At 39.5% G+C, this 27,869-nt stretch overlaps 1 protein-coding gene across 1 annotated transcript in view; it reads left to right on the top strand.

Annotated features, from left to right (window-relative positions):
* The first annotated feature begins 557 nt into the window (after nt 1-557).
* The window catches only part of glra4a (glycine receptor, alpha 4a), a 56,132-nt gene continuing 28,820 nt past the window's right edge, over nt 558-27,869 (top strand). Inside the window, exon 1 of the mRNA XM_072436088.1 lies at nt 558-881. Within this exon, the coding sequence (XP_072292189.1) occupies nt 814-881 (68 nt within the window). The 5' untranslated portion in view covers nt 558-813. The remainder of the gene's footprint in view (nt 882-27,869) is intronic.

The following is a 27,869-nucleotide window of genomic DNA, read 5'->3' as shown; positions in this document are numbered from 1 at the left end:
CCAGGATTCTGTCTCCGCTGCACTTGGGGAATACATTATGTTACTCAGTGCTAATGTTTAAAGGGAAAGGTTAATCTGCTGTGATTGCAGGAGATAAATTAAAACTATAATTTAGAATATATCCATTATATATCTTTGTGATAAGATAGGCTATGAATTCAATTAATTGAAATGTGGAACTTAAACGTGCTTTATACAAAATGGGGTAGTAGGATAATATGAATTCTGATCCTTAGTTGTCATTTTGAATCAATAATTATAGCACCCCATATTGCTTCTTTTAAACACGTCATTATTTAAGACTAATTATTAAATCCTGGACATCATGTGTGCTACTTAACGCTGTAATTTGTGTTTGCATGTAGAATTTTGCTTCCATTGCCACGCCGGTCCAAATAGAGTCTAATTAGTAAAGAGATGACATCAAAACAAAACTTACAGCTCCTAAACGTTTACCAATGTGGAGATCGCGGAGGTTCATATTCAATTTAGGCACAAGCATGCGACAGTGACATAAAAAGACGCACCAGCAGAGCCTCTCCTACAGCGCACGCACTGACCCAGAGGCTGCCCAGCTGCCCGGAGCGCGCACCGTGTGAGTGGATGTGTGTGAGCCCCCCAGACTCGGTGGGAGGGGGGAGGAGAAGTTTCCCCAAAAGACCAGCGCGGATCAACGAGAGACGCGGAGAGAAACGATGCCTTTCTCCCACAGACTAACCTCACGAGCTGCGCAGTGGATTTTCTGATTTCCTTCACATTTATTGTTCTTGAACTTATTCTGGGGGTTGTGGGAGATATTTTTTGAGACAAAGGATGATCCCAAGGGTCGTTCGGATTGTATATGTCCTGTCTTTCTGGGTTTTCCAGGGAGGATTAATCAGGTGAGGCGCGCAAACATTTCTGATCACTCTCATTTCTGTCAACTTTTCCTTTACACCTCCTCACGCCACGCGTTGCACAATTTTCTCGTGTTTATGTTTCTTTGCATATGTTTTGTTTGCATTCTAACACACATTATGCATGTGGAACTATTATTAGTATTTTCAAGGTGCTTTTTCGCGTGAAAACACGCACACACCAAGCGGCTGTTCGGAGAGGAGCGCACGCTTTACGCACGGTGCAATCACGCGTCCTCAACTCTGAAGTCACTTTGATATCATATAAAAAGGGTTAATACTGACAGCATATGCTAGTGCTATTATTAGTTATTATCCAATTAAAAAGAAGTATCCATAGGTATCAAATTATGTTTTAGAGACAAATATTTGTGTCAGTTACATTTCGTATAAGACTAAGAATCCTTGTATCAACCTTTCGCTCTTATGTAACCAAACTAAGCATATTTTTCCCATTGTCAATCGTGTTTATTGATTATTGATGAAAAAATTGGGAACAGAACAATGTCAATGTTTCTGCCATCTCACTTTGGCCATACCATATCACTTTGTCCTCTCCAAAAAATACTTTCTTACATACTTTAGTTTTCAGACCGGTTTAAAAATAGTGAATGGGGTCAGGGAAAAGTGCCATCTTCATAGAGGCTTCAAGTCAAATCAAAATTAAGAACATGGGAAATTAACATGCATGGAATACCGTGTGAAAGCAGCTACACACAGGGTGTGCGTGTCATATTGTCAGTGGAGTTATTATGAGGGGGAAACCAGAATAAGCCTGGTTCGTCCAGTGGGCACTTTTTTCTTTGCTCCTCTGCCTCACCTCTCTCTCTCTCTGGTCCTAACTTTGATTTGCAGTCTGAGTACTTTTCCCCCTATTTCATGGCCCGTCAGACTCAGGTGAGAGTGGGGAGGGCGAGTTTGGCCATCTACATAATCCCGGAGAGGAAGGAACCGACTCATGACTGGGTGAACCCCCAGGGACCAGAGTCCATTTTCAAAGCCTTGAAGAGAGAGCGCCAAGTCAACTGACAGCAACTCCTCTAAGGAATGCCACGCTCTCCCAGCAGCCTCTCTGCCTTCGGACAGACATGGGAGGAGTCCAAAAATGATTCTGGGAAATGAGACGAATATATAGAACATAGTGCAAAAGTCTGAGATTAAGTAAGGTGTGTAAAACGGATCAACTTGTGTCAGCACGTTGATCCATTTAAACTCTAAACTTTATCTTGCTTTGTTTCAGTTGTTTTATTTTGTACATCGATACAACTTTCTTTATTGATTATACCTTAAAGCTGGAGTAGTTTCAGCTGTGAAAAGATGAAGTTTAAATTGAATTCCTGGCTCTCACAAACCATTTAGCACATCTCTATTCACATAACTGGATTTTTTGGCCACTAGCATAGCTTCAGAACAGCTAAGGACAGTTAATCAGCTCTCAAGTTACATACACTAAACAAAAATACAAACACACTGTCATATACGCCGATCCAGAGCATCCTAAATAGATGACATGTCTGGTGAGTATGCTGGCCATGCAAGGACTGGTATGTTTTCAGCTTCCAGAATTGTGTACAGATCGTTCCAACATGGGGCTGTGTATTATCGTGCTATGGTGATGGTTGTGGATGAACGGCACAACAATGGACATGTCACTCATTGAGCATGTTTGGGATGCTCTGGATCGGCGAGTGTTCTAATTCCTGCCAATATCCAGCAACTTTGGCAGCCATTTTGTAGGCCACAGAGGTTTTCTGACCCACCCAGGCCCCCCAATGAAGCAAAACTGAACATTTCAGAGTGGCCTTTTATTGTGGCCAGTCCAAGGCGCATCTGTGCACTATTCACATTGTCTCATCAGCATCCTGAAATGCCACCCCTGTGAGGTGGGATGGATTATTAATATTAATTGCTCAGTAAAACAGATTTTGACAGATTTGTGAACAATATTTCAGAGATATGGGTCTTATGTTTGTATATATAAAAAGCTGTACGCCTTTGAGTTCAGCTCAGGAAAAATGAGAGCAAAAATAAAAGTGTTACATTTATATTTTTGTCCAGTGTATAATGACACACGTGGCTCTCATATAAGTTTGCGAGTGACAAAAATGTTTTAATGCGTGATGAAAACAGCATGCTGTGATCTGATTGGTATCATTGGTATTAGTTATAATGTATGGAATAAGCAACTTTGTAATATCAAAAAGAACTCTAAACTTCTGTTCTTATAGAAATTATAGAAAAAACACAGACTTAGACACTGCAAAGATGATCTCCGTTGAGTCGAGTCATTCAGAATCAGAAAAACAGGGGTAATTTCAGAGAGATGCGTTGGATAGAAAGGGCAATGGTGATTGTCATGTAAAGTGGTGATGGAGCTGGTTCTGTGCGATGTGTTCAACATACCGTACTTATGCAAAAATGAGAATGGCGAATGAAGAATGGATGTACTATAATGGGTAAGTACATTCAGATGACGACCATAGAGAGCTCCCATATTGATGTAAAGTACAGAGAAGATTGCGGGTAATCACTTGCAGTTGAATTGTCAGCAAGATCCCCATGTTGTATCCCTGAAGCTGTGAGGAAGTGGCCTGTAGTCATTCTTCAAGAGCTTACAGAAGAAATGAGCACTTAATGAGACAAAATTATCAATTTGAAGCTGGGTGAAAGTCATAATACTTTTTTCATCATTCATGTCCTCTGCATTGATCTGGTGGTTCTTCCATTGCATTTCTGCTCCTCGGAGGCTACGTTTCATTAACTTCTGTAGCATTTACTGATTTGGCATTGATTACTATAGAACGAGGGTTATTTGATTTCATTTTTGCCTCTTTCTTTGAGGGGTTCACTGAATACTGGGAATTCTTGCAAGTTAGTGTGTGCATTGAATAAATTGTAGACAAAGTACTAGTAGATGAATCAAATATTCTAAAAAATACTTGTAGAATGTAGAATTTGTGCTAGTTTTTTCAATTGTTTGCTAATTTGTAGAAGTATTATTTGTATAAAACATGGCATTTATTTTTAACATGAATAAATATGCTGTTTTGATGTCAATGTGTTTGATAAACATGATTGACTATACATGCTTTAAATGCTTTAATTGACATTGGCGTAAATGCATTTTATAGTACCCTCTACTGGAGAAAAAGTATAACCAAAGTACTTTTTTAGACAACACAATTCTTCAAAGTTATTCATTTAAGCCTTAAAGCATTCATCAATGTGATTTTAACTATACTTTTTGTACTCTATTTGATTTGTGCTGGCGGTAATTTGTGTGTCCTTCCTGATACACACTATTCTATCAACTATAAAAGAATATGTGGCCGGTCATTTTCCACAGTCCTTTCGTGATTCAGGTGCCAGTATCCTTGATGTAATGAAGAGTACTCTGGCAGCTCCAACATTAAACCTCGGTGAAACAGGGACTAACATGTAATTAGATTTTCTCCAGCGCTACTTTCATTGCCCTCATGATCGATACTGTGTTGCCTATAGGAGCAGGACAAAGAGTAGAGAGCTGAGATATCAGAATGGTGACGTGGGGGAATTTATCAGTACTTCTACTTACTTTGCTTAGACAGTTTCATTTTAGAGCTGCGATTATTGTAAGGGAAATTATTGCGATTATTCACAATTATAGGCAAAATTATATGCTTCAACTGGCAAATATTCACTGTTTAAGGACATTAGACGATTTATATACTGAAAACATTAATTCAAAGACATTAGCAGTACAATAAATGATGTTACAGCCTCCAATTTCAATCCTGGGAGAGGAAAATGTTCTAAAGCCTCCACAATTAACCAACTGTAGCCTTAAATATTTGCTGTAATTGAAAGAATGGTTCATCTTGACATCCCTAATTGTAAAAGCAGCTCTTGGGGTCAGTTGAGATTGCCTCGTGCTGTCTGCATTTAATTATCCATGAGTTTCAGCTTCCTGTTATAGGTGACATTTTGAGGACTTTGCACCATTCAAAAGATATACTGTTTTGTTTTGAAAAGCTATGGCAACGGCTCCAATTTGACATCATTGTGAAATCCATGCTACATACAGCTGTTTTTATCAGTGAAACATGCTTATAAACTCTTTGCTGTGAATAATGATTCGGACGCTAGGAATGCGACTCTTTTTATCTCTTAGATTTTGCTTTGTGTGTGTTTCTTTTCCATTGACGGGAGTTGTTGCTGCTGCTCTTTGTGGCAGTGAATTGCACTTGAAGCGGAGGACGGTTGAGATGAAGGATTACTTCTGCCCTTGCCTTGAGTCAGTGAGAGAATTGAATATGTATTATGATCCGGCGGAGTTAGGCCTCCACTTTTCTCTGAGCTGATATCCTGCGGAAAAGGCTGACATGGATCTGGGAAAGTGTGTTGTTTGCTGCGGTTAAAATGAGTGAATGGAGAAAGATGCTGCTTATTGACTAAGGTCTGTGTAAAAGGTCAGTGTTGAGGCGGGCTGCTATTGTTACCATTACTAATGAGTTCCACTGGCATTTTTGCAGTTAAAGTAGCACTAATATTACTACTCATGTCTCTACTTACCACTGTGTCTGCGGCACAACAACTACAACAACTACTACAACGTTTACAACCGCATTATGAGCTTTCTTGTCATGACTGACTGCTGCAAGTTGTGTTCATGTTCTAGCATTTGATGATCTCAGATGGTGAGCAGGACCCTTACTGTTTTCGGGGGAAATATCCAAAATAGAAATCTACACATTTCGAACCTTATCATTATTTGTTTAGAATTGGCCCCAGAAAACAGCTATATTAATCTGGAAGTAAAATCCAACTACTGTATAACGCTTTTGGAGTTGAAAAATGGCACCACTTTCTGGGGTTATTGTGAATAAATTATTTCACTTTTGTTTATTTATGCTGACGGAGAAGATGTTTAACTTTGTGCCTGTGTGTGTTCCATGTGGATAGGCCCAGTATTAGCAGATATATGAACCATGAACCAAGACAACAAAATAAAACCTTTTCCTACTGTGATTACTGCTCCTGATTACTGCTCCGAGCGCTATTTGCAGGAGCAGGACTGGCTTGAATATTGATGAAGTTTATAGCATTGTGCCAACTTGTATTTGGGGTGATGTGAGATGTTTGGCCAAATGTATTTGTATTCATAGAGATGGAGGATCTATTTATGAAAAGATATATTTACATAGATGTGTGTGTGTTTTTTGTGTGTGGCACAGAATGAGCCAAATTGCATTTATAAAAATCTGGATGGTTTCCAGCATATCAAATACTAGTTTTAACTCCCCCCACGGCGCTTTCAAGTTTAGGGAGAATACTGGAGAAATAACTTTTGAACAATTCTTATCAAGCTCTTGTATTCTGAACATGTTGCTGTGGCAGTTTTAGTTCGCTTATCTTCCAACATTAATATTTCTCACTGTTTCCATGGAGAGCTTTCCATTTGCTTAATAGTTTTAACAATACTGTGAGTGAGTGAGAGCGTGAATGGGGCTGAATGTTAAAAAGAGCAAAGTTAACTTTTCCGGACTTTGTCTGTTTATTCTTGTGAAGCATTGTCTTTTATCGTTAATGTAAGACATAAAAGGTAAGATCTGAAAACCTCCCAAAGCACATTGTTACTTTACATAGCTGTGATCGTATCAGGTTTTCTCCATTCTGCTCCTGTCAAGCAAACACCTGATTAGGAGGAGCAGTTTGGCGAGAAGTAAACACCATTTTGGCAGCTCAAACATGCAAAGTGTAGAAAGACTATCTTTGTTGGACGGATTTAATTAAATTCTGTTGCTACTCCCAGCTGGTGGAGCACAATGCCATAATCTAATGTATTTAAGGAAATAAACAGTGCAGGGAAATGTCCTGTTTTCATCTATATTGCATTAGTAAGATTAATGTCGAATATATTTCCAAAGGTCATATGTTTTGAAAAGTTTTAGAACAATGTTTTAATGATAAAATGATGAAACATACACTTATACGTTTCATTTGCACACGTTTTGAGTCTCCATTTATTTTTATTTATGTATTATTAGTTTATTTGAACTGGGACAGTGCACATTAATCTACATTTCGGTAAATGTGCCAGTATTAGCTGTAGTTTAGCTAGTTTCCAACTGTAGTCCCAGGCAAAGTGTAAAATGCCAGCAATATACAATATATTTAGCCAGTGGTACTTCACAAAACTCCATATCCTTATTCTCCTATTCTGGACTTGTTCCCATCATTTCTCTGCTCAAACTCCCTCACTGGGCAGCTCAGAAACGCAATTGTTGTTTTTAAAATGTGATCGCAACTAAGGCCTTAAGCTATTTTCGAAAAACAAACAGAATTTTATGTTACAGAAAATAAAGTGTTATGAAAAGCTTGAATAATGCATTCAATAAAGTTACAATGTAATTGATCAAAATACTGTTAGTGCTTCTTATACATTTTTGGCATTGTCAAATGAAAGATAGTGAAGCGTGTGTTATAGTGTAAGCGGATTATAGGTGGGTCTTTTGACATTTTACCTTGTGCTTTTATGGCTGGTTGCACATATTGAAAGTCCGCTCTAGGATGTGACCACAGCTGTAACCAGGGTTAAGCCACAATAAGCCACAAGGCAAGGCTTGAATGCCACACACCACTTAGCATTGTAATAGTAGACGTAGACTGTCTCCGAGACTCATGTCAGAGACCGCAAAATCATGTCAGCTTATTGCACACACCTATCCGCATGTGTCACCGCCAGGGTAATGGAATCAAAGCTGGCTGCACAGTGTTGGCACCAGAGACTGGGAGAAGAGGAAAAAGATGACGTGGACGGTGGCAGCGATGACAGTGGTTTATTAATTGGATTGTGGTAAAATCCTTACTCTTTTCAAGCTGCTTCTCAATCCTGTGTTGTTTCTTTTTTCTTTTCTTTTTTGCTTGTGCTTGTTTTTGACACAAATGGACCATGCATTTATCTAATTTGTTAATCCGCTTTCAATCTCGCCCATCAGAATTCACACAGACATAATATTGTTCCAAGCTATAAAATGTATAGTAAAAACGTGCGGTGTTGGCTGGCCAGGTCATCGGTGTGGTTATCTATGCTACATGCTTTGTTTATTTGGTTTGATTTTTTATTTCTACTTTACCGTTCCACTGACATGTACCTTGACATATTGGAGTTGGAAATACACCAAAACAAGTAAAATGTCACATCAAGGCATAAATTAATCTAAACTACACTATTTTGATGTCACTTCTTCATTTAGCATATTTAAAATGGCTTTGACATGTTATAACCAACTACAGTATTTATATTATTTATAAGGGCCATATTACACTTGAGTGTAATTATTTACATTTAACATTTGATTTATTTAATGGGTTATGGTAAAAAGTCACCTGCATAATGTAAATGTAAAGTCAAAACAAAATTTTGTTTTTTCTTTTTTATGCCATGCTGTGGAATATTATTGCTGAAGGAACAACATTTCCATGGAAACAAGTAAGAGTCAGGTTTGTGGAGATGCAAGCTAGTTCACAATAAGGACACTTTTTTGTTATACATCTTTAGTACAATAAAACCATAAACAACAACAACAACAACATGCTTTTCTTTAAGTCTGTTTTTTGGTGAAAAAGTTACATACTTGGCCTTAAATCAACTTTCTTTAAAAAAAAAAAAAAAAAAAAAACTATTAATATGTTTAGTTTTAGATAATCTATCACCATAAAACTTCTCTCACCAAAACATGCACAACAAAATCCTCCATCTTAGGTCCTGACCAAACCCAGCTCCAGATTTCTATCGTCAATGAACAAAATTCACAACGATGAACAATGATAAAAAAATACCATGAATCAAATAGGACGTGCATTGAGTAAAGTGTCCTTCAATCTTTAAAGACACAGTAAGTAACATGTTTGCCTATTTCCATGAAAAAAATGTTCCTTTAGCTATAATATTTCACAGTATGGTATACAACATATACATCTACATGGAGAATATGGAGAATTTTAATGGATTTTTGCAGTTGACTTTCCAGAAAGTTACATACTATGCCTTTAAATTGAAACAGAACTGATAAACTTTCACACATACAGTTGCTTGTAAAAGTGTCCGTACCCAGGAAATTTTACCTAATGATTCAACAGAGTCCTCCTGTGTTTAATTGAATCTCAGTTGAATACAGCTGTTCTGTGAAGGCCACAGAAGTTTGTTAAGAGAAGGTTGGGGAGCAACAGTCTTTCCTTCAGCAGGGACAGGGAAGCTGTTCAGGGAAGATGGATGGAGCAAAATACAGGGCAGTCTTGGAAGAAAACCTGTTGGCATTTGCAAAAAACTTAAGTCCGGGTCAGAAGTTCAACAAGACAACAACCTTAAACATAAAGCCAGTGCTGCAATGGAATGGTTTGAAACAAAACATATTCATGTGTTAGAATGGCCCAGTCAAAGTCCATACTTAAATCCAACCGAGAATCTGTGGCAAGATCTGAACCTGCTGTTCACATCAAATCTGACTGAGCTTGAGCTTTTACAAAGACGAATGGGCAAAAATGTCCGTCTGTTGAGCAAAGCTGGAAGAGACAAACCCCAAAAGACTTTCAGCTGTAACTGCAGCGAAAGGCGATTCTACAATGTATTGACTCAGAATACTTTTACACGCTGCACTTTTCTATCTAGTTTTTAAATCTGTAAATCATCTATAAGTTTCCTTTCCCTTCACAATTGTGTGCCACTTTGCGTTGCTCTTTCAAAAAGAAAGCCAATATAATTTATTTAATTCCATGGTCGTGATGTGACACAATGTGGAAAAGTTCACTCCTCACTGGGCATTTTGCTCTCTGCATTCTATCAGTTTAGCATTGTGCCCTGTCATCTCATTTAAATATAAATGGAACTTAACTGCATCGTAGGAAACAATGCTGGTAACCAAAGAATCAAGCAGTGGTACTGGCAACTTTCTGGCTTTATTCACACATGTCCCGGCTCTCTCAAATTGCCAAATTCCCAGGTAAAGCTGCATTTTTTAATGGAACTTAAAGGTCATAGATTTTTTTTCAAACCTTTTTGAAACAATAGTGACCCATATTGTGTGCAAAATTAAAAACAACTAATCTAAGAAATCTAAAGAATTGGTCATTAGTCAAAAACTTTCTGAACCCCCTTCCCAACATCGCTGTCCTTCTCTGTCAAAGACTTTTTTTAAATGTCATTAGCGTGAAGGGAGTGTGCACCTTCTGTGGCATGTCACGGACTTTACACGAGACTTTCCATCCTTTTCAAACCTGGAAATCCCAACACAGCACTGGCTCGTGTGCTGTGCTGACAAACAGGAAGCACAGAGGCCCGACAGATGGCATGTTTACGTGAGTTAATGACTAAAAAATGAGCATGGAGCTGGAGTCTGCAGTTGAACAGACGGTTAGCCCTTCACAGCAGCTCTATGCACACTGGCACACTGTACTTACCACTGAAATATGAAGACCACAACTACAGAACCAATTCATCATGATACACAAAGTATTTTCCCCATCGAGGATACAGCCTTGGTTTAATAGTGGCTTGGTTAAATTAAACTTCAAAACAAGTCATTATTCATTCTGTCCTTTCTCAAAGGAGCGTCTGGGTGAAGTTTTTTGCAGACGACCAACGTGAAGTCAACTAATTACCTGCTTAAAAAAAGGTGTGATAAGAAGATGCCCCACTACGCATTTCGTTTTTTGCACATTTTATGCATCTAAGTATCGACAGAAAGATAAGTTAAGCGCCTAAAGTTTCACTAAATGACCCCTTTCTTTTAATCATTTAACTTAAATTTGACATGAATAAAATAACACTATTACTGCTGTGTCCAAGCTGAGGCTATAGCACTTTATCACTTCAATTAAAAATAAACATAATATTGATATAAGTACATTTATCCAGGCAGTGTGTGGGAGAAAGATTTATTCAAGGAATGAAATTGGCACTATCTTGTTCTTCTTTTATTGACTGATGACAGTTTCACCGTTTGCTTTTCTAACTGAATTCTCTTAGTCAAATCAATATTTTTTGTGAAGCCTTGTGAGATGGCTGCTGTTGTTACATTGGGCTGCACAGAAATAAATTGGTATAAAAAGGTAAAATATGCCCTCTTAGTAAGTAAAAACTACTGGATTCGTCCTGACATGCACGGAACTCCTTAGTAGTAGTGACAATAGTAAATGCAAGAAGAAGAATCATCAAAGACATAGATTATCAACAGGTGATTGTACAAATAATCCAAATTAACTGAAGCAAAATGGTCTTTTCTACCTTCAAGGCACTCAAAGATGCTTTACATCCATCAATCACACATTCACACACACGTATACACTGACACTGCGCAAGGACACATCAACAGTATCCAACTTAGGGAGCTGTAATCGCACCGCCAACCTACAGGTCAGTGGATCTGTCTGCTCTACCAAGGATATTTGTGTCGAGAGCCGGATTTGCTAAGTGACTGACCACCAGGAAAAAAAACATGCTCTTGACTTGCTCTACTAAGGAGGAGAACAGCCTTCATCATAGTAAGCGCACCTATGTGGTAAGCAATAAATTCCCCAGCTGTACTTAAAGCTGCAGCCTGATGTCGCCATAGCTTCAGTAGGCCTCTGGTGCTGATTGGATATATGGTGCTAGTGACAGCTAACTGATGGTGTCTTGCTGCCCGCCATCCGCTTCAATGCTGGGCTGACACCTCGGGCAAAGCCTCTGACTGATGCTTGTCTCCTCATTTCAATCAAACTCTGACCTTTGTCCACTCCTGGAATAGGAAAACTCCCTCTCCTACACCACAACCCCAAACTGCTAATTTTGCGGCACTTTTCTATTTTTTCTGGCGTTCCTAAAAGACCAACTGTCTTCCCTGTTGAAATCTAAGAAAAGATCAGCTCCCTGACATCTCGCAAATGACATCCAGCTTGGAAGAAAAATGAGCGTCTCTGTCTGTAATTTCCGTGCCCACTCTAAAGCATGTGTTTGTGATATGGCTTTGCGCCGCGCTCGAATCAGAGCCCTGAGCTGCTGAATAATAGATGCATCTTGAGCGTAACCCATGTTCACTGGATATCTCTGCTGAAGTGTTATAGCAGCAAACGACAACGCCTCAATGACATTCAACGGAAAGATTACTGACTTCAACCGTGAATTAAACTAAGGCTGCCCCAAATAAATTGTATGTTTGCTGTAACCCGAGCGAACATTTTTCAAGTGGGTTGGTCGGTAGGTAAATTCTTATTTTTTTTACTTTGAAGGCAAAAAAAAAGATCCAAATCGTCGCCATTTTTTTACTCGGAGTCAGTCAACAGTCGGAAAACGGAGACTAAATCTCCCGATTTTAAGATATTTCAATTGACCTTTTGTACGCCGTTATCCTTTCTTTTGGTAGCGAATGCGAGCGAGGGGAACATGCAGAACATGCGGGGGACACGGACGCGGCCATGTTTGTTGTGATGACGCTGCTGGGTGTGTTTCCCTCCCAAAATGCAAAGCGCAGGTTAAATTTAACATGAAGCCACACCATGATGCAGAACGACATGAGTGGTGGCCACTCCAGTGGCGCTGACTGAGGCAAACCAACAAATTTAAGGAGCAATATAGGTTCCCTCCAGCATGGTCTGTTCAATACAGAAGCATACGGAGGACCGATAATGTAGGCACATATGCATATGTGTTATTTGGCCCTTGGAAAGAAAAGTTTACTAGCGCAACTAAATTATTCTACACAGCGCTTTAGGAAAGAATGGTCGGTGATTCTGTGAAATATTAGAAAAATAAAAGAATTTGGCGTTATTTTGACAAAATGCAATTTTTTTTTTTTTCCAGTTGGTTAGTTTTATACCGGGTCGGTCGGGTTACGGCAAACAGACATATTACTTGACTCAGCCTAATTTGAAAGTGTTTTGCAATGCCTGCCCCCGACACATGCTGGGGGAAAAAAGTACCAGAATGTGAAATGTACTAGTCCATAAAGGCTCACTTGTTGCTTGCATGTACAGTAGTTTTAGTCTGTTAGATTTTCTTTTTCCCAGCCAATGGTAAATACTTATCATAAATGTAGCTATACTTTCCAAATGTGGCAATGTTGGTGTTAAATCCAATTTAATCATGACTGTGGCTCTTGGATGCTGCAGGCTGCATACTGTATAATGTTTATTTAGAGTTAGTTCATCTTGATTCAGCTTATTTTAATTTAAGGGGGCATTTTCGGCAAAATGTACTTATGTAAAATGGTGTTTCCTCATAATTTGCTTACTCAAAGTTGTATTTTGGTTGATTCATACATCTTTTAATCTATTGTTCTGCATTTGCACATTTTTATATCACCTCTCCCCTATCTCCACCCACTTGCGTTGAGTTATGAATTTTCAAGAAATTCCTATTCTGGGTCATAGATGTAGGGGGACCGAAGGGTGTGTTCCAACTACAGAGGGATCACACTCCTCAGCCTCCCGGGCAAGGTCTATTCCAAGGTACTGGAGAGGAGAATCCGACCGATAGTCGAACCTCGGATTCAGGAGGAGCAGAGTGGTTTTCGTCCCGGTCGTGGAACACTGGACCAGCTCTATACCCTCCATCGGGTGCTCGAGGGTTCATGGGAGTTTGCCCAACCAGTCCACATGTGCTTTGTGGATCTGGAGAAGGCTTTCGACCGTGTCCCTCGGGGTGTCCTTTGGGGGGTGCTCCGGGAGTACGGGGTCCGGGGCCCTTTGCTCAGGGCTGTCCGGTCCCTGTATGACCGGAGCAGGAGCTGTGTTCGCATTGCCGGCAGTAAGTCAGACCTGTTCCCAGAGCATGTTGGACTCCGCCAGGGCTGCCCTTTGTCACCGGTTCTGTTCATAGTTTTTATGGACAGAATTTTTAGGCGCAGTCAGGGGTCGGAGGGTGTCCGGTTTGGGGACCACAGGATCTCATCTCTGCTGTTTGCAGACGATGTTGTCCTGATGGCTCCATCAAACCCGGACCTGCAACTGCACTGGGACGGTTTGCAGCCGAGTGTGAAGCGGCTGGGATGAGAATCAGCACCTCCAAATCCGAGGCCATGGTTCTCGACCGGAAAAAGGTGGCTTGCCCTCTCCAGGTGGGTGGGGTGTCCTTGCCCCAAGTGGAGGAGTTCAAGTATCTCGGGGTCTTGTTCACAAGTGAGGGAAGGATGGAGCGTGAGATCGACAGGCGGATCGGTGCAGCGGCTGCAGTGATGCAGTCGCTGCATCAGACTGTTGCTGTGGTGAAGAAGGAGCTGAGTCGAAAGGCAAAACTCTCGATTTACCGGTCGGTCTACGTTCCTACCCTCACCTATGGTCATGAGCTTTGGGTAAAGACCGAAAGGACAAGATCGCGGATACAAGCGGTCGAAATGAGTTTCCTCCACCGGGTGGCTGGGCGCTGCCTTAGAGATAAGGTGAGGAGCTCGGACACACGGGGGGAGCTCAGAGTAGAGCCGCTGCTCCTCCACGTCGAGAGGAACCAGCTGAGGTGGCTCGGGCATCTGTCCCGGGTGCCTCCTGGGGGCCTCCCTGGGGAGGTCTTCCGGGCATGTCCCACCGGGAAGAGGCCCCGGGGAAGACCCAGGACACACTGGAGAGACTATGTCTCTCGGCTGGCCTGGGAACGCCTCGGGATCCCCCCGGAGGAGTTGGAGGAAGTGTCTGAGGAGGAGGAAGTCTGGGAGTCCCTGGTTAGACTGCTGCCCCCGCGACCCGGCCCTGGATAAAGCGGTAGAAAATGGATGGATAGATGTAGGGTTCGTAATGTCTTGTAACCATTTTCAATAATAAAAGAGATAAATGAGGAATAAGGGAAATCCACATATGTTTTAGTTTAACACTAAATACGCCATATGTCTTCTTTAACAACTTTCACCTTTTCTTACCTTTTCAACAACCTTTATAATTGGCTGTACAGACAAGGAAATATTTTGAATCTGAATCTTTAAAATGGAATATAACCTGTGAAAGGGTTTCAACTGCACTTGTTTTCTTGGATAGCGCTGGTGTTTCTGATAGAAGAAAGGTCTGCCCATCTATTATTCTGTGGACTGTCAGAATTGTAAGTTTAAAACATCAGAAGTAAAGCAGTGGAGTTTGTACATGTTTTCATATGGAGCGAGTCTGTCTGTTCTCAGTGGAACCGTCTCCTCATTGACTGGGGGCTGCTCTTTGGCCTCAGGTTCAGAGCTGCACACCATTAGCTTGCCTGCAATTAGAGACATGAGGAGTGGACCATTTTGAACCCTGTAGCATGTTATTATAGTTTACAAAGAAATATTCATCTTCGCTAATAATGCAGGTTACTCTGGATTAGCAAATGTCCATTATCAATGCAATTTGGCTGCATAAAACAAAGGAACAATTCACGGTTCACTAAAAGCTCACATAACTGGCTATACACTTTACTGTTATGCAAACGTCACAAATTATAACATAATTCATCATCCAATTTTATTTCAGGATTAAGGGTATGGCATTGAACTTATCATATGGAGACAAGACACCAATTACAAGTCAGATCAGTGGAGAAGCGAGCCTACTTACAGAAAAAATACAAATGTTTCAAGGTGAACAATAGAAGCATAGATTTTAATTTAATGCATTATTGTGGGACATTGCATATAGGCTAAGCAATAAGATATCCATGGAAATAAGCAGGTGGCAATGAGAAAAGTTATATTACAATAAGTTAGGTTTAGGTTAATATCATGATGTAGTAGCCGTGGTGGTTCTGATCGAGTAAAGCATATTGGATTTTTTTTTTTTCCATTTGTTCCCTTTCCTGAAAACATCACACATAATCAGTCAAGCAGAATTTGTAGGTAATTTGGCATGTGACTGTGTAAACCGAGTGATAATCCAGTATAGTCCCCTGTAGTAGCTTTAAATGTAAAAAAAATGCACCGTGATAAAAGCTGACAGGTGCACTGGTGTCCATGTTGTGACTTGAAAGTACTTTATAAAACAACTTTATTGACATTAAAGCAATCAAATTGGGTTTAATCAGATTGTGCAGCGAGGAAGGTTGGCATTAGATAAAGCTTTTGTAATTGAAATGGGGCTCAGAGCGAACAGCCTTTCTAGCATGGTAAAACACTGCCTCAAGGGTAAATCAGCGCGGCATGCTTGTTCTCTCAGAAATCCCTCACGCTCTGACCTGCGGTTCACCAGTCAAGTCTTTTCTCTCCACATTAGCAAGATGACTAGTCGTCCTTGACAGTCAAAGTGCCGTATTAATCTGTAATGCTATCACTTGCAACTTCTACCGCTGGGAAGGATGGAAGTGTTCAAGCTGGGTTTCTGTTTTGACGTCTGGGGATAAATTTGGGTGCTCCCGGTGCAACTCTTCTTACAGACAGAAGAGTTTTGAAAAAAATATATAGTTTCTTTGTTGAAGAGATTTTCTCGAAATAGTTGGTGACTTGAAATATAGTCCCATGAAGCCAATTGGAAATAAGGCATCTCTCTGTCTTTGCTGCTGTTGCTGGGGAAAGTGAGTTTGAAGTAAAGATCAGGGTGAATAAGCAGGAAGGGTGAAGAAGGTGTCAGTAATCCTCAAAACAAACCAAATAATTAACTTATTTATGCTTTACTCTAAAACTAAATCAATATGGTAGAACTGATTAAAAAAACTGAAATATTTGACTTATCATACAAACTAAATTGGGTTACTTTAAGCTGAAGGTATTTCTAATTTCTAACATCTACTATTACGTCAGAGCCTGAACCTACGAGCCCTCTGACCAAAATAACAGAGTAAAATTATACAAACTACTGTGTAAGACTAATGATCACAAGAAAAAATCAATCACTGTATAGGGCATAATTGGTGCCCTTTGCCTTGTTCATAATGGAATGGTCATGCAGAGAGCGGACTCTAAACATATTACATGTATGATGGAGCGAGCAGAAAGTGGTCTGGGTCATATTCATCTAAAAGCATGCAAGTCTATTAGATCCATAAGAAGCACCTTTAATGAACTCATCCCTCCTCCTTCGTCTGTGTGCATCCCACATTAGGCTGCTGCAGGAGAGTCATCAAGTAAAGACATGCAGGAAGGAGCACTTTGTGTCTGGATTTAATAATAATAATGTAGTTAATGTACTGTGAAAGTTGGCATTCATCTAAGTTACAGACATTTTACTCTGTTATGTAATGTAATGTACTGTAGTGTCTGTCTGGTATGTAAGTGTTTTCATATATATGGGACGTCATTTCAGCTTTCCAGCCCATTATAATTACATGTTTTAACTTATGCTGTTATTTAACCATGTAAAACATTAATAACATTGGTGGCTATGGTCCAAAGGCTGGACTACAAAATTGCATCACAATTTAATGTTTTATCCCAATTAGATCCACAAACAACTCACAGAAAATTAACAGAAATCGACCTACTTTGCTTTCAGAGAAGAACAATATAATATGCTGCACAAGCTATGAAGCAGGACTAAAGCAGGTCTTAGATAATCAGACAAATTAGAACTAGGCCAACATCAGGCCTAAACATGTGTTGTTTAGTCTAAAATAGGTCTAAAAAGCAATGAAGAAGGACAAACCAAGGACTAAAATATAGATGTCTGTACATTTGGTTGAAATGATGTTAAAGACATAGTTGGCTACCACAAACAGAGCTAAATTTTCTATTCGGTGCAGTAATAACCAATGCAGCTTTTTCACTAGGCTACATGCACAGTAATGTGTGTTTTGGCCTTCTTTGACCCGCAGCACGTCACGGCATCTTCTTTTTTCACCCGCTTTGCATCCTTTAAAAATAATAATGAAATGGATTACAAAAAAAGTTGTTAAAAGCATTAAATAGCTGACAACAGATCTGCATGATACAAAAAAAAGGTATTTTCCGGACTATAAGTTGCACCAGCCAAAAAATGCATAATAGAGAAGAAAAAACATATATAAGTTGCACTGGAGTATGAAATGCAGTTGCAAGTGTAAAAATAACAAATAATATCACACAGAAGTCGCTTCGGACTATAAGTATATGTATAAGTCGCACCCTCGCCAAAACTATGGTCTATGGTCTATGGACTTACAGTCCGGAAAATACCTTCTTTTAAATGCATTTTTAGAAATTATTCATACTAAAAATAAATAATTGAAATACAACAAAGTCTTTGTTCTGACTCTCAGCGACACAGGTATCAGCTCACACAGAGAGACTCTGGGCTTAGGAGACAGTGGACTGCAGTCTCTGCCTGGTAACCTGTAAAATTACAATCTGACTCATATTCACGGAAAAACAAGTTTATGAGGGCATGAATTTAGACGTGTATAATGAAAGGTGCACATGTCCTGAAGAGACTGTGGTCCACCTTTCCCTGTTGTGTGAAGCACTTTGAATTGTCCTGTGTATGAATTGTGTTAAGCTCAGGATATCCAGATAAAATGTCAATAAAACATTTAATAACATTCACAAATACATAGAAACAAATTTACACATATAATATACATTTTAACCAGTGCTTTGAATTAATTAAAAAGCATACAATCATTGATTTTAAAATCAAGTTTCATAGGCACAAAGCAAAGCCGCTGAAGGCCTTTTTTCCTGACTCAGTATTGACCGTAAAAAATAAAAATGTCGGTGAACACTTGATCTGATGTTCAGCAAACTTAAATAATAAATAAATAATTACTTTAGTGTATAATTGACAGTGACGAGTTCTGTGTCCTTCTCCTGTAATGAACCTTAAAGCTGAATGATAAACCGAGTTCAGAGGTTTTAACACCGTGTTTGTTGAAAAAGATTTTATCAGAAGTATTTATAGTAAGGTACTTGTTCAATCACATTACCATCGAGCATAAGAATACATTATTTTTTCAGTCACTAGCGAGCCTTTAGAAAACAGCATGCATTTAGTTTTATTTGAATTTATTGACTATTTTAGATTAAGAAAACACTATTTTGAATAATTTGTACCCCAGAAGTATAATTTGCATACACATTGAGGCCACCGTGTTTATGACCAAGTGAGTTTATGTAAATTGCAAATAGAAGTGGTCCAAGGATGGACCTTGAGAAACACCTTTGTTCAAATTAGAGAATTCAGATTGAAAGCAACAAAAGCTTGAGCTATATTTCTATCTGCAATCTGCGGAGGCGATCTGCAAACAACATTTTTGCAATTCAGTCAAACCCAATAGCATCCAGCCAATAATTCAATGATCTACAGAATCAAAGGCCTTCCATTCTGTAGATATGTTTTTTGACAAATCAACGAAAACAGCAGCACAGTCTTCATGATTATCTAACGCAAACACAATATCATTTACAACTTTAATAGCAGCTGTGATGTTCTAAAACCGGATTGGTTTGAATAGTTGGTGGAGAAAGCATGCACCTGGTTACTTATTAGCCTCTCCAAGAGTTTTGAGAATGGTTGGGAACTAATAGAATATTTTTTCTGGCTTCCTTTATGCAAATGGGGGGAAAAGCAGGTTTCCATAGTAAGGGGATACTTTCAATGTGAATTGTGGGGTTAAAAGCAATTGTTAAACAATGTACTTGTGGCGCTTAAGGGAAAATATTTCATTATCGGCTCTATCCTTGTGTAACAGCAATAGATGGGGCAGCATCATCAAAATAGGTCCAGAGTCACAAAGTGCTGGTTAAACGCATCAGAAATACAGTGTTGTTTTTCTTTGTCAGACCAATTGAATCTTTAATCATTTAATTTTATTTTAATGAGCAGTGTTATGCAATAGCGATTTAACCATTTGCCAAAATGTTTCAGAATTTAGTAAATCGCAATCAGCTTTGGCTTTACAAATAGTAAAAACTATGAAAAAACTGCTACCAATCTGCTGCTGATTTGGTTGCATTAGCTTCTGCCCAGACGTCATCAGGCTCTCAAGAATGCTGCGTCCGGTGCCACTGCACGTTTTGTACCTTGTTAACAAACAGGCTTCCAAACACGTTTGCCTTTGTGCATGTTACAGTCACACCAAATCAGCAATCAATGTTGTATGTTCTGTGTCTGCAGCATTACACATTTATGTTTTGACAGTACAGTGTTTTCAAATGAGCTGGGGCAATCTGGCTGCCGTGTTGGAGATGCCGCAAAGCAGCACAGCATTACGTTGCGGATGAATCGTGGAAGCGACAAAAAAAAAGAATGATGTAAAACTGGGCCAGACAGTATTTAAGCCACATACTACCTGAAGGAACTCTCGTATTACTAATATAAGCTGTGTAATTCAAAGTGACACATGATATTTGGCAGGAAAACGTACTTGCTTGATACTGGTTATTTGGCAGCAGAATGTTTCTTTGCATTTTGTTGTCAAATTAATAAAAAAAAATTATTCACCCCATAAAATTAAGTTAAGAGTTGTTACTTATAAATTTACGTATTTACGGTCATGTTATTTGAGCCCTTGTAAAGTCAAACTTTATGTCCCTGTGTCTCTATGTCCCATGTAATCAAATGTGGACACAATGACAATGTGCAAAGTCACAGCGAGGAAGGACAAAATGTGACACTTTATCACAGGAGGAAGAGAAAGAGGACGAGTTGGACGTCTGGCCCAGTGTTGAAAGTCAAGTGATGTTATCGTCTTGGGTTGGCTGCTGACACTCTCTGCATTGCCTATGCACCACCACACTTTGGCCATGTTATCTCCGACCACACACTGGCTCAGAGCTTTCAGACCATCCATAACAGTGCTGGAGATCCCTCTTTTTATCGTGTTATGCCAGCACCATGTGGGTCCTGAAAGTATTTTTCCACTAACCTTGATGATGTCAGACCATAGACTAATTTGTTTTTTTGTACCCACAAGGCGCTTGAGTTATCCTGTGGTTAGATTTGGATGTTAATATTCGCTCACCAGAAAGTGTGGCGCACGCAATAAATGTGGCAGATACGACCTGAATAAGATGCTATTTTTCCCGGGATACTGTCTTGTCGTTTTTATATCTTGGATATTTTAAGAGCAGGAAAACAATCATGTATTCTGCTAGACCTGGAAGGACCTCACTCAAAGACAAAGCAGCTATTAAATCTGTTGATAGGAGGACAGGGAGGAAGCACAACATTGTGTGTCAAATAGGATTACCTCTTTAGTCTGTCTCCTCTTGTTTTTTCCTTAACAGGCTGAAGGATTACCATAGCTATATGTCTTTGTTCTCACAGAAAAAACGGCAAGAAATGCACTGCGTGTCCAGCAGCCCAAGAGGTTCTTGTGAATAAGACATCAGTGTGAAGACATGCAAAGCAAATGGTGCGGTTTGGACTCCAACGCTGAGGAGCTGCTGTCTATGCAGTCTCATGGGTTTATCAAGAGAAAACACTTTTACAGTAATGTCGCCCGGCTGGATCATTCTTATTGTTCCTACTTCTGCTCCTATTTTATTTCAATGTTAAACATTAAAAAAAAAATACATATAATAATGGAAGGTCATGTATTAACTATACTTCCAGAATGTGTGGAACCTGCAGATCTTTTTCCTTGTACTAAAAATAAAATGCCATATTTGCAATGCATCGTTTTAGTATGACATGTTCTCTAATGAATAATTAAACATAGAAATCACAGTACAATCATATTTGTCACATCAAGATAATAGATCTAATTGCTTTGAAAAAATAAATAAATGTCCCTACAAGTAACAGGAACATTTTGTGCCTTTTAAGTGGTTCCTTCTAGCATGGAGGAAGCACATTATCAGCATGAGTGAAGCGAAAAGGTGACATCTCGCGAGGTATATTGTTGTGCTCGCTGCTCTGAGGCTACGATTCTCCATAATCCCTGGTAGAGGCAGCTCCATGGTGGCTCTGTCATGACTGTGTTGGTTCCAGCCAGCGGCTTGATCAAGCGAAACAGGCCAGGGGCGACGCTTACAACTTCCTTCCTCTTTTGCTGTCACATCCAAAATATGGGTCAACCAGAGTGCACCGACTGTCTTTGTGTGTGAGTGATTCTCTCTCAATATAAACGTCTACCTCTCCTGAACCGAGGCGCGGTTTCATGGGGCAGATTGACAGAAAAAACAAAGATATTTCGTTTTTAGTGAAAGGGACATGGAGTGCTTCACAAAAATAATTTCATAAGAGACCAATGAATGCCAATGGAATGAATAAAACACATATTACTATCCAGATGATTTAAAACACTACAATGTGATTAATATCTCATCAGCTGAAGTGAACAGAGCGCTCGTTCAGCTGGTTTAAACTCTGCTCAGGTCAGTGCACACTGTCATTGTGTCTTTGAGCAAGACAATTAGCACCCATTTCGTCTTTGTGTGACTGTGGTGTGTGCATGGGTGCGGTTTGAGGGGCCGATGGCGAATGTTGCTACCATGGCAGCTATGGCTACAGCGTATGGAGTGAATGAATGATGACCCCAGTCTACGGCTGTCCCAACTACTTTCCCAGTTGGTTGCAACACACTTAAAGCTGTATTCAATACAGTAATAATTCAAATGTACTTTAGCTTTGACTGAGCCACTGTACCTTCAGTGAGGCTTGGAACATGTATTTAAGGCATAAAACAATGTTTGTTATTGATGTTGATGTGACAGAATTCACTTTAGAGTAATAAGCACTGCCAATTTTGGGCCACTTGAGCAAGAGGTCCGAGGGCCAATGAAAATTGGTTTGAGTGGCACACTTGGCCTTCGGGTCACAGTTTGGATGATCGAGAGCGTTGAGAGTCATGAGAGTCATGTGAGGCATGGCCCAGTAGACCAGATCATCTTAGTCTCGTGACCCCCATGTGTTTGATAATTGTATATGGACCAATGACGTCATATTTGACCTTATATCCCATTTGGTTAGGTCAGTGTGTGCTGACAATTTAAGTATGGGCAGTGCCGTTTCTCGACATTGTATTTGTGGTCAGAATATAATATGTAAATGAATTAGTTGATTCATTTCCTCTATCTTGCTCATTTTGGCAAGTGCCAACATGTGCCATTTATTCATTAAAATGCATTGTAATCCTAAAATATGTTACAACACCAATGCATGCAAAGCATGCTGCTAATAAAAGAGTAAAGATGATGCTATGAGCTCAAGGTAAGAGATAATCAAGCACCCATTCCTTTGATTTATAGTGACACTGATATTAGCTAGCATGCCTATCCATTTTCATCTGTGTACTTAGAGATGGGAGGACAGACATAACCACAATACTCCATTCTTTCTAATTGCATGTGTAATTGCATGTTGACTACACTTAGACTGAATGGATAATGTGTAGGAACACAGATGGAGAGGTTTCCCATGGGAGAAGGAGGCAGTCCAACATGTGGGGCCATCTTGATAAAAATAAGCACTGTTTATATCATACAGCAAATGGACCCTAAATTATCACTATCTGTGTTAAGTACAAATATGGGGGAAAGATGCATAAATACAAATTGTAGATATTCGATTTTGGAGGTATTGATACTGAAAAAAATAAATACAAATGATTGAAATTTCTTGAAACGATTTTGATTGACGAACTTGTCAATCCTTCTTTCTGTTCAGTTGCAGGAAGGTCTGGAACATTCCTGCATTTAAACATCAGAGGGGGGGGGGGCATTCCAATCACAACTGCCAATTGTAATATGTCTTTCAAATATGTTCATAACACTCATATCAAAATATAGTTTAGAGCCTTGCTTGTTGATTTTGCAGAAATCCACTCCATTTCTCAGTCCTCTGTGTAGATCTTTTCTTTATGTTTTACTTGTAAGTCGCCATGTTTCTATGACACAAACAGACCATGCTTTTCTCTGATTGGTTATTCCACCTGTTTGGAATTAGCGAGGTAAGATGTGGTAAAATGATGATTCTGATAGAAAGCAATATAGATAGCTGTGTGTGGCTATGATTAGTTTGATAGATTATGCTTTCAATTCCATTTCAAATGACCTAATATATTCAACATTCTAATGTTGCTGCGCTCTGGCCATGGTCACTGTATAATAGCTTTACTTCACACATGTTTGCACTAGTACTCCTGCTGTCAGAAGTCAGCTTGCAAGTTTAAGAATTGCCTCGGCACTACAACGCCAAACTCCAAACAGAAGTGAACCAAATAAATGAATTTGTATAAACCACAAGTATCCTGCAAAACAAGACCAAAGTGAGAGTAGAGGAAGGATGTGGATTGTTCACAAGGATAAGCTGGAGTCCATCACAGGCCCCAGAGCAGTCACATCAAAGCAATCTTTTTCAGTCTGTACAGTGCTTTTTCAGAAACAGAGCTGCCTCACACACAGAGAAAGAGAGAGAGCCAATCCATGCTGATATCAGATCTTAGATGTGGGAAAGGGCCTGAATACATAGAAGCCTGCACTGATATGAAACGTTGGGCAGTTTTTTTGTTTTTTTTTTGTCTTCATCTAAGTTTCATCTTCTGACATGAGAGGAGTTTATGAGATATGGGAAGGTGCAGTCAGGGATCGGAGGGTGTCTGGTTTGGGGACAACACCTCATCTCTGCTGTTTTCAAATGATGTTATCTTGAAACCAGGAACTGCAACATGCACTGAGACGGGTTGCAGCTGAGTGTGAAGTGACTGAGATGAGCTGCACCTCCAAATCCTCCTAAATGAAGTTCAAGTATCTGTGGGTCTTGTTCATGAGTGAGGGATGGATGGAGAATGGGACTGACAGTTAGATCGGTGCAGTGTAGGCAGTGATGCGGCCGTTGTATTGGACAGTTGGTGTGAGGAAGGAGCCGAAAGTCGAAAGGCAAAGATTTACCGGTCGATCTACGTTCCTACTCTTCCCTCATAGTCATGAGCTTTGGGTAATGACCGAAAGGACAAGATGGTGTTTACAAGCGGTCAAAATGAGTTTTCTCCGCAGGGTGGCTGGTTGGCTTGTGCATCTGTTCCAGCTCCCTCCTGGACGCTTCCCTGGGTTCCTTACGCCTCATTACACTCAATACGGGGCGGCTTTGGCACATATTTTAAGCAGGTTACTTGCAGAATGCCTGTCATTCCAACCACATACTGCAGTACAAATGTGATTTCTTGAGCGCAGGTTACTAAGAAGAACTATTTACATTTAAAACGCTCCAGACCACTATAGTGTCTGGGAAAAATAGACTTCTTGCAGATTTCTTTCCGCAGATCAGCACCTCTCCCACACCTAGGTCTTCAGTGGTTTTAATGACGTCAGAATTCTTGGAACTGCACCCCACTCGCAACAAGTGTAAACCTGCCATTAGAGGTGGGGTACTTATACCAATTAACTCAATTACTATTATTACACAATACCAATCAAAATGTGTTATTTTAAATCAGCCAGTATCTAATGGTTTGTAGTTTATTTTTTAAATTCTATTACAATTAATTTTATAGCCCTTGTACATAGTTACCATGAGCTCAAAGATCTTAAAAGAACTCTTGGGCAATAAGGCTTTGAACAGGTCCCCTCCTGTGTCACTGTTCAGATTGTTTGATGGTTCATTTCCAGTGTGTTATAATTATAACTTTTTGAAGGTATTGAATAAACAAAGCTACCAGTAATTAGAAATCTTAATCAAGATTTTGTTTTGTTAATGTTTTTTGTTTTGTTAAAAATGTGGGCTTGATAATGAGCTTGGTTATTACATTTTTTACTTTATTGCTCTTTCTTTTGTTTCTGTATGACTTTAAAGGTTCATAATGCTCTGATGTTAAAGTGGGGCATGAATTGTAGTTCCAATTGTGATACTACATGTACTGTAGTTCTATCTGATTTATATTCTCATTACAGACATGCAGACAAATCACTGGTAAGATTGTGTTGTAGTTGTTTAATGTAATAGAAACAGCATCACCCATGTCATCACTCTGCCACCACCCTGAAAACCTCCCTTCATCTGGGTACACTGCAGTGTGAAATCTCACTTTCACTAGATTAAAGATTTCCTTACAAATGACCATGCTTGGGCAATGGCACAGAGCTGCATTTTTAGCCCAAGTTGGTGCGGATTACTCCAAATCATTAACCTCTGGGGTTTACATCGAGGCAGCTAAATATTCTTTAACAAGCAGCGAAACTGCGTGATTAGTATAGGCTTGTGTTCACCCTAATTATGCCTCACGACAAAACAAAAGATCTAAGTTAACACGGAGGAGAATAGAAATGGTGCAGCTTCAAAGGCGAGGGGTTAACTAGAAGCAAGGCCGTAAACAACAGCAGCTAATGAAATGGCCTTTACATTCCCTTTATGCTACATTCTTGTTCCAGTTTGTATTGTTTTGTCCAGTCTTAACGTATATAGTCAATGCCCTCGAACACTATAGCACTTTAGTTTGATTGTTAGCACTTTCAGATGTTTATTGTTAAAGGATAAATATTCATGTACATTTGGAAGTGAAGGGGACAGTGAGAGCGGTGTGTTACGTGCAGAACTCCTGGTCAAGTCCAAAGACAGATCCTTCTAGCTTGAGTCAGTGGAGGCAGAGGTGCAACTGTAGCAAGTGTGCTCGAGTTCAAGGTTCTCCAATAACACAAATTCTGACTTTGTTCATAAAAATCACTATCCACTGGCTGAACACACTGCTTGGTGCATTGTTTTATGCTCCATAGCTCATTGTTGATGTGTTACAGTTTTAATAATGTAAGAACTAAATGATTCATTGGCCAGATTGTTTGACTGTTCTCTGTCATAAGACTAAGTTGTATGACGTGATTTTCAAAAAGCCATCTTATACTTTTATGAATGCATAACTTCATTATTCAGTATTATGCTCTTTGTCGTTGCGTTGTTCAGCTGAAGGGCACTTTTGACTTTACAGTTTTTATGTAACTATTAATCTAAGACTCTCAGGACACTGTTAAACATTTTACTCTATTATTTCATTCCTCCTTTGGTGACCGAACACACTCAATCCATCAGCTGTTGTTATGAAACTGCAGCATACTGTAGTGTAGGAAGCCCCTTGTGTTCTACACCTGGAGGTGGCAGAGTCCAGGAGTGGCAGTGGCACGTCACTGAAGACAAATGTGAAAGAGTAAATTACAGTGTGTTCCAAATCCCATTCCACAATAAGCCTATTGATCAAACGAGGGACAGCGTAGCCATAGGCCATCATATGCAGTAGAGAAGGACAAGAGTTACCCAGGCTTTTAAAGACAAAAAATGACATGTCAATGGATTACCATAAAGCATGGATCTATTTTGATAAAAGGCCTGTCAGCAGCATGAGTCAATTCCTACGCTTGAAAGGGCTGCTATCAAGGTGTGTCGGCCATCTCAAAAAACAATATGTGTTCTTTCAACAGGAGAGCAATACTGGGACTCAAGTAGATTTCAAGGACTATTTAAGAAGTGTGAAATTAGAGTGCAGTGTTTGAAAAGGCAGTGACTACATACTTGTTGTTCAATCTCCCATCATGGTAATCTGAAAACATGTCAAAATGTGGCTGAATATAGTTGAAGTCTTTCCTCTTTGTTCCCCCTCAATGGTGGATTATATATGAAAGTACATCAAACATACGTCCTGATCACTAATTAGAGGTTTAACAGATATTGGATCACATGAGTTTGTATTCGTTGTCAAAAAAGTGCAGTTCCTCTGTCCAGAACATATACTTCGAGTAGGATGTGTGTACTTTCAGGTAGTTTGTAAGGTCTGCATCTCAAATACTGGAGTTGTTTTTGTTTCACGTTGACAGGAAAAACTTTCAGGGTTGTGTTTTCCATTGTTTTTGGCCAATTACTGAGAAAATTGAAAGCATTTGAATTTGAACTGGGAAAAAAAATCATTTAAACAGATTTTTCATTGATGCCAGGAAAGTAATAACATTGCTGGATACTAGTCCTAAGTGATATTTTTGTTAGTTAATTATGCCACACATTGTCCACGAGACTCCATAATAAACAATGTCATGTTGTTTTCATGAACTACCAGCCAAGCGTGCAAGAGGTTTAATTAAGAGTTATGCCTGACTGACTGCAACCAATTGTTAATTTTGTTGCCCCTTTTATAAACAGAAATAAAAGGTTTCCAATGGATTACTAGACTATTTTTATGGA

Source organism: Eucyclogobius newberryi, unplaced genomic scaffold, assembly GCF_026437365.1.
Source record: "Eucyclogobius newberryi isolate DKJ021-1_F unplaced genomic scaffold, fEucNew1.0.hap1 SCAF_11, whole genome shotgun sequence".
In the NCBI taxonomy this organism is placed as follows: domain Eukaryota; kingdom Metazoa; phylum Chordata; class Actinopteri; order Gobiiformes; family Gobiidae; genus Eucyclogobius; species Eucyclogobius newberryi.
The sequence above is the reverse complement of the archived record's forward strand: the minus strand, read 5'-3'. Positions and strand labels throughout refer to the sequence as shown.